Source organism: Myxocyprinus asiaticus, chromosome 9 (assembly GCF_019703515.2).
Source record: "Myxocyprinus asiaticus isolate MX2 ecotype Aquarium Trade chromosome 9, UBuf_Myxa_2, whole genome shotgun sequence".
In the NCBI taxonomy this organism is placed as follows: domain Eukaryota; kingdom Metazoa; phylum Chordata; class Actinopteri; order Cypriniformes; family Catostomidae; genus Myxocyprinus; species Myxocyprinus asiaticus.
The window spans coordinates 28,858,385-28,873,203 of record NC_059352.1 but is presented as its reverse complement, the minus strand read 5'-3'; the positions used below and the strand labels follow the sequence as shown (position 1 = coordinate 28,873,203).

Here is a 14,819-nt window from a genome sequence, read left to right as displayed (position 1 = left end):
ATATATGTTAACATGATTTTAGTGTGATAAAAACACTTATCGGGATTACAGGGTTTGTCAACGTTGTGAAGTCATGACAAAGTAGTAATATTGGATATAACTTTATACAGCTACGGTTAAGTGACTATCACATTAAAATCATTTTAACATGTATAATAATGTTTAAGACTTTTGGCTATAATTTTGAAACGGTGTATTTTAATGTTTATGGACTGGCCCCATTGACTTCCATTATAAGTGTTTTAAAACTGTGATTTTTTTGCTTTTTGTTAAGTAAACGAGGAACGAAAAGTTTTTGTTTTTGTGGGAAACTAAATTCCAAAAATGCTGTTGATTGCGCTTTACTTGTATTGAACCCGGAACATTCCTTTTAAAAACTGCATTTATTTAAAACTAATTCCTACTTGCACACTCTCTCCATGATGTGACTGATTAACCGATCAGAGATTCCAGGGTGTGACTCTTCAGCGAGTTTGAAGGTGTTCTCCAGCTCCTCCAGGGCGCACACACCACTTCCACTTACACGCCGCTTCTCTTTCATCTGCAAACAAAACATGTCAGAATGCTAATCCACAGTGTTTAGGCAGATGCACCAGTAGTGGCTGGAAGCTCATTACCAAAAGTAAGTTTAAATCCTGTTACCTCTCTGAAGATGGGCGTAATGAAAGTCATCAAAGAAGGTGACTTTGGCTGCCTCTTCAAAACATCTGTTGTCTTTTATAGAAAACAGAGTTACCTAGATGATCACTTGCTTTAAAACTCATTGGGCAACCATGAGTTTTGTAATGCCACTATTCAACATAAACCAATAGCTTTGTCAAAACTAATTAAGCCATATCACACGAACAAGAGTGCTGTTGTGTTTGACTGAAATTAAATGTTGTATAATTATGCCTTAAAACACATATTACCTTACTGTCTGAATGATTGAGGCCTCTCTGTAACTTGTTCAAAGAATTTGGCCGTACAGTAGGAAAAGTCCACTTGGGACATTGGTCTCCATCATCCCCTTCCCTGAGTTAAAACATATAAAGTAAACATACTGTACACAGTTTTCAAAGGTAACACTGAATGCTCAAAGCAGAAATATGGACTGGACACATACTTACATGTCCGAGTCGTCAGAGCTTGATTCCTCCCTGTGGCCCTCTGACCTCCAGCAGCGGTATCGATCAATGAGTTCTGTCAGGTATGAGGTTTTCTTGGTGTAGCGGGTAATGAATTTGTTTTTCAGCAGCTCTTTGGCTGTTGGTCTCTGTGGGATGCAAACAGCAAAGCAACCTGTCTGTCAAATTTCAAGTTTAATTAACATCTTCACACTAAATGCTAACTGTAAGAGCGAAGTGCACCGCTTGCACAGTTTTAAAGGAAATTGTTGCAAGAGTTTGTATTATAAAGGGTATCTGGATACGTAGCCAAATTTCAACTAAACATGAATTCCTTATGTATTTTACAACTTTTTTTATTTCCACGATGTAGTACTCTCAAAATTAGGTAAAAAAACAAACACTGTGTCCATGTACAGTAACAGGCAAAAATTTGAACACACCTGACAAAGAATATTTCACAAAGATCTTCTGATCTAAAGGTTTTTGCTTAATGCTTGAAATTAGTTTTGTGGGAAAAATATACACTCACTGAGCACTTTAAGAACGCTATGGTCCTAATAAAGTGCCAGATGTGGTCTTCTGCTTTTGTAGCCCATCCAACTCAAGGTTCAACATGTTGTGCATTCTGAGATGCTGTTCTGCTCACTACAATATTATGGAGTGGTTATCTGAGTTACAATAGCCTTTCTGTCGGCTCGAACCAGTCTGGCCATTCTTCATTGACCTCTCTCATCAACAAGGTGTTTCCATCACAAAACTGCCACGCACTGAATGTTTTTTGTTTTTGGCACCAACTCTAGAGACTGTTGTGTGTGAAAATCCCAGGAGATCAGCAGTTACAGAAATACTCATACCAGCCCATCTGGACCTAAAAATCATGCCACGGTCCAAATCCCTTAATCACATTTTTTTTCCCCATTCTGATGGTTGATGTGAACATTAACTGAAGCTCCTGACCCGTATCTACATGATTTTATGCATTGCATTGCTGCCACACGATTGGCTGTTTAAATAATCACAGGTGTACAGGTGTTCCTAATAAAGTGCTCAGTGAGTGTAAATTGTCTATGTATGAATTTCTCTACAAAACTAAAATTTTAATTAAAGAATTTATTTAAATGGATAAGCTGGACAAGGCAGAGAAGGTTTAAAGCAGACAAATGTGCCTAAGTTCTCCTTAAAGAAAAGCATCCCAGGTAGCACTTCATAAATTTGGTTGAGGAAGTACCAAGAGTGTGAAAATGGTGGCTACTTTGAAGAATCCAAATATAACATAGTTTTGATTTGTTCAACATTTTTAGTCACTGTATTTCTCATACTTCAATTTGTGTTATTTCATAGTTGTTATGACTTAAAGCTGAAGTATTTTTTTTTTTCTGTGTTAATATACTTTCTCCATATCCCAGCTTAATATGTAGACACAACTATTGGTAAGGTTAATTTTCTAGAAAATTGAAAACACTGTTTCTGTGGTGCTATGAAAATTGCTCTGTTTGTTTTGAGACACGCTTAGACCTGCCCCAACAACGTTTCTCAACCAATGGCGAGTGAGTTGGGGGCGGGACTATCTCTTTGTTTGATCAATGGCAGATGGGGGTATTCAGAAAGCTGTTTTGAGCAAAAAAAAAAAAAAAAAAAAAAAAAAGTTTTTGCAATTCAGTTTGGTGGCGCTAGTGGCACAGAAATTGCATACTTCAGCTTTAACAATTATTCTAACATGTGGAAATTAGTAATAAAGAATTAGTAGGTGTGTTCAAACTTCTGACCGGTACTGTCTTTAAGGCTTAAAGGTTCAAACTGTTTATACTGATTTCAAAAAACACATTACTTGAGGGAACACTGCTTGAATTAAACAGCATTAGAATAGGATCTATTCTTCCAAGTACTAAATGTGCAGAGGTACTAACAAATTGTGGGTCTTTATTGAGACAAGCTTCAACAAAGTCCTTAAAGGGCTTGCTGTAGGAGCCTTCCAGGGTGGGGGGGTTATTTTTAGGGATGAGGAACAGGACTCTCATGGGATGAAGTTCTGAGTTTGGGGGCTCTCCTTGAGCAAGCTCAATGGCTGTGATACCCAAGGACCAGATGTCAGCCTAAGACAGATGGAAAGAAAAGGGTAAAAAAAAAGTTGGGGGTGAGTGCTTTTACCATCTGTCTGTCTCTGAATATTTTATTGAGCTTATTTTCATTACAGAACAGAAGCAGTCTTCAGTCCTTACTAGCTAACAGATGTTCACGTGGAAGACTTGAACATAATACCTGTTAAGTAAATGTCAAACTCAAGAGCAGATGAGACAGGGACGTATTCTTACCTTGAAGTCATATGCAGACTGTTTGATAACCTCTGGTGCCATCCAAAATGGTGTTCCTACAAATGTGTTCCTCTTAATCTGTGTGTCTGTCAACTGGCCTGCCACACCAAAATCTGCCAGCTTCACTTCTCCATGTTCGGATAGCAACACGTTGGCCGCTGTAGCCAAAGGGTAGGAGGTTATCAGTATTATCACTTAATGTTCACAGCACTAAAATCAACAAGAATAATCAACAAAACTAATTTAAAAGTAGAGACAAGTTTTAAATACGGACCTTTGATATCTCTGTGAATCTTCCTTTCTGAGTGGAGGTAGTCGAGTCCTTTCAGTATTTCTCTGAGGATGGTGGCAATGTATGTCTCCTTCAGAGGCCCTGGCTTTAGCTGTCCAATAACACAGTAGAGGATGTCGAACAGAGGCAGAAATTAACCAGGGTTTGAGCTATTTATACATTTGTTTTTTTAATTTTGAAGGAATCAGATCCAAACAATATTCTTTCAGTTTAAAGGAATAGTTCACTCAAAAATGAAAATTCTCTCATCATTTACTCACCCCCGTGCCATCCCAGATGTGTGACTTTCTTTCTTCAGCAGAACACAAAGATTTTTAGAAGAATATCTCAGCTCTGTAGGTCCATACAATGCAAGTGAATGGGTGACAAAATGTTGATACTCCAAAAAGCACATAAAGGCAGCATAAAAGTAATCCATAAGACTCCAGTGGTTAAATCCATGTCCTCTGATTTGATATGATAGATGTGAGTGAGAAACAGATAAATATTTAAGTCTATTTTTGCTAGAAATTCTTCTCCCTGCCCAGTAGGGGGTGTATGCATAAATAATATGAATCACCAAAAACATAAGAAGAATGTGAAAGTTAAAGTGGAGATTTACTGAGCAGGGAGGATAATTTATAGTAAAAATTAACAAACATATTGATCTGTTTCTCACCTACACCTATCAAATAGCTTCTGAAGACATTGATTTAACCACTAGAATTATATGGATTACTTTTATGCTGATTTATGTGATTATTGGAGCTTCAAAATGTTGGCACCAATTCACTTGCATTGAATTGTCCAAAAGAGCTGAGAAATTCTATGAAAAATCTTCATTTGTGGTCTGCTGAAGAAAGAAAGTCATACACATCTGGGATGGCATAAGGGTGAGTATATGATGAGAGAATTTTCATTTTTGGGTGAACTATCCCTTTAACAACACTTCGATCTCAAGATGCTGTATTAAATGTTTCCAATGGATGTTGGTATGTCTATATTATCAGATTTGTTGTTGTTTACTTTTATATATACCTTTTTATGTCTTTTGTTCTGCTTTCTGTCTATTGTTGTGTCTGGGGTTGATATATTTTTTGTTGTCAAAATCAATAAAGATATTGCTTAAAAATGCCACTGAAAGTGAAAATAACCCAGATATTTAAAATATAGGGGCAAAAAAGTGCATTCCTCTGTTTATTTTTATTAGTTATTGAACATTTGATATATTTCAAATACTTTAGGTAAATAGTCCAAGTTTTTTTCTATTCTGTCTCTTTATTTGTTTAGCTATATTTAGACACCATAGTGACCTGTAGCTGTCATATTTCTGTATTCACTGACTTGTTATTGTGTTAAAGGGAGAGTTTGCCTAAAAACAAAAAATTCTGTTGTCATTTACGCCCCTCATTTCATGCCAAACCTGTATGACTTTCTTCCTTGGAACACAGAGAAATTTTGAAGAATTTTGACACTGCTCTTTTTATCCATACAATGAAAGTAAACGGAGACTGAGCTGTCAGTCTTAACATTTTGCCTAAAATCTCCTTTTGTGTTCCACAAAAGTTAGTTAGTTATGTGGGTTTGGAACAACATGAGGGTAAGTGATGACACAATAGTCATTTTTGAGGGAGCTATTCCTTTATGATTTCTTGTGCATTATTTACAGATACTTTTGTATTTCCTGTTTATTTGATTTTATAGGAAACATTAAAAAAAAAAATTGCTCATTTTGAAAATATATTTCAATTAATTGATTCAATTGAAGCATAGGACATCACACTGCGTGTTTTCATACGGTTCGAAAAAAATATGCCCTCATTTCTGATACTAATATCAAATGTAGTGATAATCAACATTTTCCAGTGTAATTCTTTCAGTCATTTCTGTAGTTCAGTGCTTTCTTGCTTTCAAGAACCCATTAACATCTCCAATTCCAGCTGTACAGACCAACTTACTAAGTCCAAGGCTGATCCACCTCCCAAATATTCCATAATAATCCATAGTTTAGTCCCCTGAGAAAAACACACACACACACAAAACATTCCTTTAAAGTTGCAGCATAATCTAAATAGACGTTTAATGAAATCCCTTAAAAGAATACTTCTGTGCAACGGCAAAATACAGTAACTACACGATTTGAAATTGAGTTACAAATCAGATGAATGACTGAAAAATGACTGAAATTGGGTCTCTTAGACTATGATCTGTCCTAGGTGTGACAGAAAGGTTTGTTTCAACAATGCTCAGATTCATGCATATATCTAATCATTGCATTACAATGTGTGCATATACAAAACATTTGGCTGGACAATTAAAAAAAAACTTTGAAGCCTTTTTTCTCAGTTTCAGTGCTGGCATAGTTACTTCATTTTGCCTTAGCAGGGCAGAATAGTTCACCCCAAAAATGACCACTTTTGTGGGGCTTTTTTGTTGTTTTGGGAGTTTAACAGCTACTTGTCGCTGTCAACTTTTGTTGTATGGCAAAGAGCAGCTTGGACAGAAAAAGCATGACATTTGAATGAACTATTCCTTTAAAATGTGAAAAGATGGTTTAAAATAGCATTTTATAAGAAAGAAAGACCACCGACCATCAGATAGGAGCTGTAGTATTTGGTGACATAAGGGCTGTCACACTGGCTGAGCAGTGTGATCTCCTGCTGGATGTCCTCAATCTCATCCTCTGCCTCCTCCAAGTCAATAATCTTAATGGCCACCACCTCTTTTGTGTGGTTGTTTATGCCCTTGTAGACCTCTCCAAAAGAGCCTTTGCCAATTCGATCCAATTGGGTGAAGTATTCCTCAGGATTCAGGTGAGGATTCTGACACAAAAACACCCCAAATAGAAAGATTAAAAAATTTGTACCTGTTGTATACGACGAGATGTTTATTCCTAAGATCAGCAGTGCACTCTACATGTTTTGCCCCTTTTTAACAAGCAAGAAGTTCAGGAAGGTCTACCAGAGGATAGTTCCTCTTCTGTTGGTTCAGAGAAGATGAGAATCCATTCTGGGGACTACTGGAAATCCACTGAAGTTTTTGATGCAGTTTTCTCATTTTTCTGCCCTCGGTCTGCTAGGAAAATAATTAGAGCCTCTGCTTCCTTGTTCTGTGTAGCATAAAGTAAATTGTAATAAACAATCCATGTGGAAGTGGCACTGTTTTATGAAAATACAACAACCACTTCTTGATCTCAAAGTTCAGGAGATAACAGGGACAACTCTTGGTATCAGTTCAACATCTGATTTCTGCATTTGTTTGACTAACTGAACTTTGTTTAAAGACTGAGCAATCTAACCACTGATCTTTCCTACTCTCTGTATCATCGAAACACTGGAGCCCCCATTAAAGTAACTGGGATAACTGAACTTGGTATGCCTTCTAATAACTCCCTGAAACATGGGTTTATTACTCTGCTAACTAGGACGGGTGATCGTTGGGTGTGCCACTTTCTGGTCAAAGATCTACCTATAGATCTAAAACTCTAATTCCTTATCAAAACCAAATTAAAGTGCAATTACCCTAATGCGACTACAAAAGCTGAGCATGGGCAACAAAACTACCCTTTTAAATGTATTACAAACTAAATAGCCAGCATCAATTATCCTTTAATGCCAAATACTAGGTCGTCACTAGAGATGCATGATACATTTGTGACCATATTGGAAAACCATTAATGAAAGAGAATTTTATGCATCCATCCATCCATGAGGAACACCAAAATCATTAGTGCACATAGGGCGTGTGTCACACTTTACAGTGCAGTACAATGTTATAGTGTATTTAAATAAACACTGCATGTACAGTACATGCAATTATTTAGTGGAGCAGTTAAAAATTACGTTTAACGTTAACGCTTTACAATAAGGTTCCATTCGTTAACATTAAAGCATTAGGTATCATGAACTAACATTGAACAGTATATTTTTTACAGCATTTATTCATCTTTTTTTAATGTTAGTTAATAAAAACACAATTGTTCATTGTAAGTTCATGTTAGTTCATAGTACATTAATGTTAACATACAACTTTTTATTAAAAAAAAAAACGATCAATTCGGGGGTTCACAGATCCCCCCCCCCCCCCCCCCTCTCTCTCTCTCTCTCTCTCTCTCTCTCTCTCACTCTCACTCTCTCTCTCTCACTCTCTCTCACTCTCTCTCTCTCTCTCTCGTGACTATGACGGTATATCACAATATATTTTTTTATTCGTAAAGCTTGTTTTTTAACTTCATTATACAACAATATACATACATTACATTAAAGATTATATATATATATATATATATATATATATATATATATATATATATATATATACACACTATATGGCCAAACGTTTGTGGACACCCCTTTCTAATTAACGAATTTGGTTACTCCATTAAATCCAGTAAAGTAAAATCTTAATGTTTCTTTATGTAATGGCATGGGCTTAGTGTGCTTCCAAATTTGTGGCAACTGTTCGGGGATAGCCCTTTTCTGTTCCAGCATGACAATGCCCCTGTGAACAAAGTGAGGTCCATAAAGAAATGGTTTACTGTGTCTGGCGTGGAAGAAATTGACTGGCCTGCACAAAGCCCAGACCTGAACCCCACTGATCACCTTTGGGGTGAACTGGAACAGGTAACTGTAAGTCAGGCCCCATCGACCAACATCAGTTCCTGACCTCACTGATAGCCTGATGTCTAAGGTTTTGAAATCAAATGTTCATCAAGCACATATGGTGTCCACAAACTTTTGGCCATATAGTGTATATATATATATATATATATATATATATATATATATATATATATATATATATATATAACACACACACACACACACACACACACACACACACACACACACACTGGCGGACAAAAGTTTGGAATAATGTTCAGATTTTGCTATGAAATTGGTACTTTAATTCACCAAAGTGGCATTCAACTGATCACAAAGTATAGTCAGGACATTACTGATGTGAAAAACAGCACCATCACTATTTGAAAAAAGATTTGATCAAATCTAGACAGGCTCCATTTTCAACACCTTATCCTTAAGTAATCATGCTAAATTGCTAATTTGGTACTAGAAAACCACTTGCTATTATATGAAACACTGTTGAAAATTATTTGGTTCATTAAATGAAGCTTAACATTGTCTTTGTGTTTGTTTTTGAGTTGCCACAGTATGCAATAGACTGGCATGTCTTAAGGTCAATATTAGGTCAAAAATGGCAAAAAAAGAAACAGCTTTCTCTAGAATCTTGTGATATACAATGCTTGAAATTGAAAGATTTTATACAAAGGTGTACACTACAGTCTTCAAAGACAAAGGACAACTGGCTCTAATAAGGACAGAAAGAAATGTGGAAGGCCAGATGTACAACTAAACATGGGGATAAGTACATTAAAGTCTCTAGTTTGAGAAAGAGACGCCTCACATGTCCTCAGCTGACAGCTTCATTGAATTCTACCCGCTCAACACCAGTTTCATGTACAAGAGTACAGAGAAGACTCAGGGGTGCAGGCCTTATGGGAAGAATTTCAAAGAAAAAGCCACTTTGGAACAGAAAAACAAAAAGAAAAGGTTAGAGTGGGCAAAGAAACACAGACATTGGACAACAGATAATTGGAAAAGAGTGTTATGGATCTTAACCCCATTGAGCTTTTGTGGGATCAGCTAGACTGTAAGGTGCGTGAGAAGTGCCCGACATGACAGACACATCTATGGTAAGTGCTACAGGAAGTGTGGGGTGAAATGTCACCTGAGTATCTGGACAAACTGACAGCTAGAATGCCAAGGATCTACAAAGCTACAAAGTCATTACTGCACGTGGAGGATTTTTTTATGAGAACTCTTTGAAGTAGTTTAAGAAGTTCTGAAAAAAAATAATAATAATAATTCAAATTGTAATAGTAATTTTTCACGTTATTAATGTCCTGACTATACATTGTGATCAGTTGAATGCCACTTTGGTGAATAAAAGTACCAATTTCTTTCCATAAGAGCAAAATCTGAACATTATTCTAAACTTTTGGCTGCCAGTGTGTGTGTGTGTGTGTGTGTGTGTGTGTGTGTGTGTGTGTGTATATATATATATATATATATATATATATATATATATAATATGGGCTAACATGCTCATATTAAGAATGATTTTCCCCCTCATGTTTTTACTCTACCCTTTACTGATTCAAGATCACAAGATCACATCAGTTTTATTGACATGACAAACATGTGTTTTTTTCCACCTCATTTTATCTGATGAGACAAAATGGATGTAGCTGCAGGCATTGCTCCAAAAAGGGGCAGGAGCTCCAAACCGCCATTAAAGATAGGGAGCCCCTTACCTAACCCTTTCTCTAACCTTAACTGTGAGTGGAAGTGACACCCGTTTGGAGTTGACGCAACCCCTTTTGGAGTAACCACGCCCCCTCTTGGAGTAACCCAGCCCTCCTTTTGAGAATCCGCCCCCTTTTGGGGGTCTCTGGCCTGCAGCTATACCTACTTGAAAAAGTGTGCCCCACTGTGAAAACTAAATACATTCTTGTTAGTTTTAGGTAGTCCTAATATGCTCTGCTGGCTTTATTTGGAGGTTATGTATGCATAGAATATTCTTGTAGAATTCTGCAAACCCCTAATGGGTCTGCAGTGGTACCTCTGGGATTCCACAAATTATGGATTGATCTCAAACCAAAATTTTCAAATATAACACTGAAAGTGCATTAAACAAAAATACACTATTAAGTTAAATTTAACAAAAGCTAAAGCTTGGCAAAAAACTTTTTTCCCACATTAAAATTAAAATTAGATTAAAATGATATGTACATGTAGGTCTACATGACTCTGTACATCAATAATATGTATTTAAATGCCTTTGCAATATAAGCAGTAAACAAAGTATGTTAATACATTAATACGGTACTAAATGCATGTTATTAAAGGCTAGCTTAAAATGCAATACTTTATTCAATAGGTATAAAAATGCTCCGACTCTATCCACCAAGGGGTCCTTGGCCTGAAAAAAGTTGAAGACTCCTGCCCTATAAAATGTCTATCCAATCTTGTGAACGCTTGATTTTGGAGTGGACCCTAGACTTCACATTCTGATTACTTATTTTAAACAGATTTTAATACGGATGCCAATTTGGAAACTTTTTCAACAGCACAGAACACTCTTCATGCCTTATATATTTCTCCTCCAGCATAGTTTTATACTTGATTATTTTAGGGTTTGTATATAGTCTGAAATAATGTCAGTATTATTGGAGAATCCAGGGTCCAGGGTTCTGGTAACCTTTGATGATTTCCTAAAGCAAATGATTTATTATATAGGCTAATGCAGTTTGTTTTTGTTTTTTGTTTGTGTTGCTAAGAAGGTTGGAGAGGAGGTTTCCACATAAATCATCTCCATTTTGGATGGCTATTTCCTCTAAATAGGATTTGTTTTAGTGTGCTCCAATTCTATAATTGCATTTTGCCGATTTAGGATCTAAAGATGCCCTAAGGATAAACTAAAATGGTTTGATTTTGTGGTTCCTACAGTGCATCCGTAAAGTATTCACAGCGCTTCACTTTTTCCACATTTTGTTATGTTACAGCCTTATTCCAAAATGGATTAAATTCATTATTTTCCTCAAAATTCTACAAACAATACCCCATAATGACAACGTGAAAGAAGTTTGTTTGACATCTTTGCAAATTTATTACAAATAAAAAAAATAAAAAAAAATCACATGTACATAAGTATTCACAGCCTTTGCCATGACACTCAAAATTGAGCTCAGGTGCATCCTGTTTCCACTGATCATCCTTGAGATGTTTCTACAACATGATTGGAGTCCACCTGTGGTAAATTCAGTTGATTAGACCTCCGAGACAGGATTGTATCGAGGCAAAAATCTGGGGAAGGGTACAGAAACATTTCTGCAGCATTGAAGGTCCCAATGAGCACAGTGGCCTCCATCATCTGTAAATGGAAGAAGTTTGGAACCACCAGGACTCTTCCTAGAGCTGGCCGCCTGGCCAAACTGAGCGATCGGGGTAGAATGGCCTTGGTAAGGGACGTGACCAAGAACCTATGGTCACTCTGACAGAGCTCCAGCACTTCTCTGTGGAGAGAGCAGAACCTTCCAGAAGAACAACCATCTCTGCAGCACTCCACCAATCAGGCCTGTATGGTAGAGTGGCCAGACGGAAGCCACTCCTCAGTAAAAGGCATATGACAGCCCGCCTGGAGTTTGCCAAAAGGCACCTGAAGGACTCTCAGACCATGAGAAACAAAGATTGAACTCTTTGGCCTGAATGGCAAGTGTCATGTCTGGAGGAAACCAGGCACCGCTCATCACCTGGCCAATACCATCCTAAAGTGAAGCATGGTGGTGGCAGCATCATGCTGTGGGGATGTTTTTCAGCAGCAGGGACTGGGAGACTAGTCAGGATCGAGGGAAAGATGAATGCAGCAATGTACAGAGACATCCTTGATGAAAACCTGCTCCAGAGCGCTCTGGACCTCAGACTGGGGCGAAGGTTCATCTTCCAACAGGACAACGACCCTAAGCACACAGCCAAGATAACAAAGGAGTGGCTCCGGGACAACTCTGTGAATGTCCTTGAGTGGCCCAGCCAGAGCCCAGACTTGAACCCGATTGAACATCTCTGGAGAGATCTGAAAATGGCTGTGCACCGATGCTCCCCATCCAACCTGATGGAGCTTGAGAGGTCCTGCAAAGAAGAATGGGAGAAACTGCCCAAAAATAGGTCTGCCAAGCTTGTAGCATCATACTCAAAAAGATTTGAGTCTGTAATTGGTGCCAAAGGTGCTTCAACAAAGTATGGCTGTGAATACTTATATAAATGTGTTTTTTTTTATTTTTGTTTTTAATTATTATAAATTTGCAAAGATTTCAAACAAACTTCTTTCACGTTGTCATGGGGTATTGTTTGTATAATTTTAAGGAAAATAATGAATTTAATCCATTTTGGAATAAGGCTGTAACATAACAAAATGTGGAAAAAGTGAGGCACTGTGAATACTTTCCGGATGCACTGTATGTAGCTACCCATTTTTCCCTGTAGAGAGCAGCACTGTATAAAATATTGCACATATGTAAAATAAATGGATTATTTCAGAGGTTTTCAGGGTAACTGTTTATTTGCATGTCTGCAAAATTTTATTTGTATCTATAATGATCAGTGTCCCTATCTGTGATTCAGATATGAACAAAGGCCTTCACAGCATGGGAAAAGAAGAGAAAGAGGTCATATGACAGGCATGCAATGACAAGTACAGGTTATGCAGAAAAGCTCACCATTATCCCTCAGGGAATAAAAAGGAGTGGTGTGTTAAAGCTTACTGACAGTTCTACTGAAAATGACAAGTCTTCTCATACCATTCTGGGACATCCATTATTCAATGGAAATGAGCGAAGCGGAAACTCTGTGGTGTTTTACACTTAAATTATTTAAACTAGACCTTCTGGAAATTAAGAATTAATAAAAAAGTCACTATTTAGACAGTTGGATTTGATATATTTTAAATGTAATGTAAATGTGGGCAATAACACTGGCCTTGTTAAAAAAAGACCTTCAACCTCTTTGACTGTATTCAGTTGAGTTTTGACAAGATAAACTGTCACAAGCTATATATAACAGGCAGAAGAATCGTCTTTAAAGACTCTCTTTAAGCTGGGATACAGAGGAAATCTCAAATGTGGTCAGAAAAAAAGGAACTGGATCATCAAGATAAACTCATAATGTTCCAGTGTTTGACAGAACTGCCCCATTGATCATGTTACTTTCTGTTCTTTTGTGTCCCTTTTTAAAATTAAATCATTAAATAAATATTTTTAAATAAAACCTTTAATACATAATTAAATCTTTAAAAAAAAAAAATACTATAAAATGATTAATCATTAAATAGCTAAATTCATTAATAAATGTCCCTTCTGTTTGAAGTTAGCACTATTTTGCATTCATTTTCATTTTAGCATTATCTTTGGGTTGATGTTACATTTAAGCATGAGCTTCATATCTTTTCATTTTCAGGGTTATGGTTATTGGCACGTAATTTAACGACAGTGGGCAAAATGTCAATGAAAAGACTTGTGCTTAACTGAAAAATCAACCAAAAGAATGGCTGAAATGAAAATAGCACAAGCTAGTTATACAATTGACATTTATTGAATTATTTAGTGATTAGATAATATATTTAAATATTTATGTAATTATTACATTTGGAGTAAAGTGGCCCTGCAAGTATATATATCAGATTGAGGTCAGGGCTTTGAGATGGCCACTCCAATACCTTGACTTTGTTGTCCTTAAGCTATCTTGCCACAGCTTTGGAGGTATGCTTGGGGTCATTGTCCATTTGGAAGACCCATTTGCAATCCTAGATTCAGGTAAAGTTTAGTTGTAATTTCAGAGGCTTATATATATATATATATATATATATATATATATATACACTGTATACTGTATATACAACAGTTAGTTCCGTTTCTCAAATCTGATTGGACAAGGGGCGTTCCAAGGGTGCTGATAGCTCAGACCATCAGCACTGGGATGCTTTATTTTTGTATCACTCTGCTTGTGTTCGTGGCATTCCAAACTAATGTGAAATAGCAGTGCAGATGTGTAAGAGCAGCCAGATGTGTGACCAAACACCATCTTGTGTGTAATATGAGCGAGCTGAGCTGACGTTGACAAACTGTGTTGTCAGTCAGTGCGCAAGTTTCTTTTAAGCTATTCAGAATTGTCTCTCGCACCACCCAGTTAGCAAAAGTAAAATACAAAAGCCAGTTTTGATTAAATCCTCATCAACCGGAGTCTTACCCCTCGACCCATTTCCATCTGCTGTACTCACTGAGTACTCACTCCCAGAATCCAACCAGAATCAATCGGGCCAGATGCTGCAGCCGGTGACACGCCAATGCTGCAGAAGGTAAGACGGAATCGGCACAAAACTATAGTGGACAGCGTGCCAGAGCTGGCCCGAGTTAATTTTTGCATGTAACCATATAAGGTTCATAAATGTTACATTTTAACATGGATATTTAGCCTAATGTTCTCTTGCATTTTAATTAGAGTTTGTAATACATAAATATATATATTTTTTAAATCTGTATAACCATCTCGTTAT

General features: G+C 36.9%; 1 protein-coding gene across 1 annotated transcript in view; it reads right to left on the bottom strand.

Annotated features, from left to right (window-relative positions):
- LOC127446521 (serine/threonine-protein kinase 25-like) overlaps nucleotides 1-6,782 on the bottom strand; it is an 8,446-nt gene extending 1,664 nt beyond the window's left edge. Inside the window, exons 1-10 of the mRNA XM_051707506.1 lie at nucleotides 6,654-6,782; nucleotides 6,284-6,514; nucleotides 5,651-5,707; nucleotides 3,696-3,804; nucleotides 3,422-3,579; nucleotides 3,017-3,202; nucleotides 1,110-1,255; nucleotides 912-1,014; nucleotides 643-714; nucleotides 405-541 (exon numbers count right to left, since the gene is read on the bottom strand). Of these exons, the coding sequence (XP_051563466.1) occupies nucleotides 405-541; nucleotides 643-714; nucleotides 912-1,014; nucleotides 1,110-1,255; nucleotides 3,017-3,202; nucleotides 3,422-3,579; nucleotides 3,696-3,804; nucleotides 5,651-5,707; nucleotides 6,284-6,514; nucleotides 6,654-6,749 (1,295 nt within the window). The 5' untranslated portion in view covers nucleotides 6,750-6,782. The remainder of the gene's footprint in view (nucleotides 1-404; nucleotides 542-642; nucleotides 715-911; nucleotides 1,015-1,109; nucleotides 1,256-3,016; nucleotides 3,203-3,421; nucleotides 3,580-3,695; nucleotides 3,805-5,650; nucleotides 5,708-6,283; nucleotides 6,515-6,653) is intronic.
- Nucleotides 6,783-14,819: the final 8,037 nt, after the last annotated feature.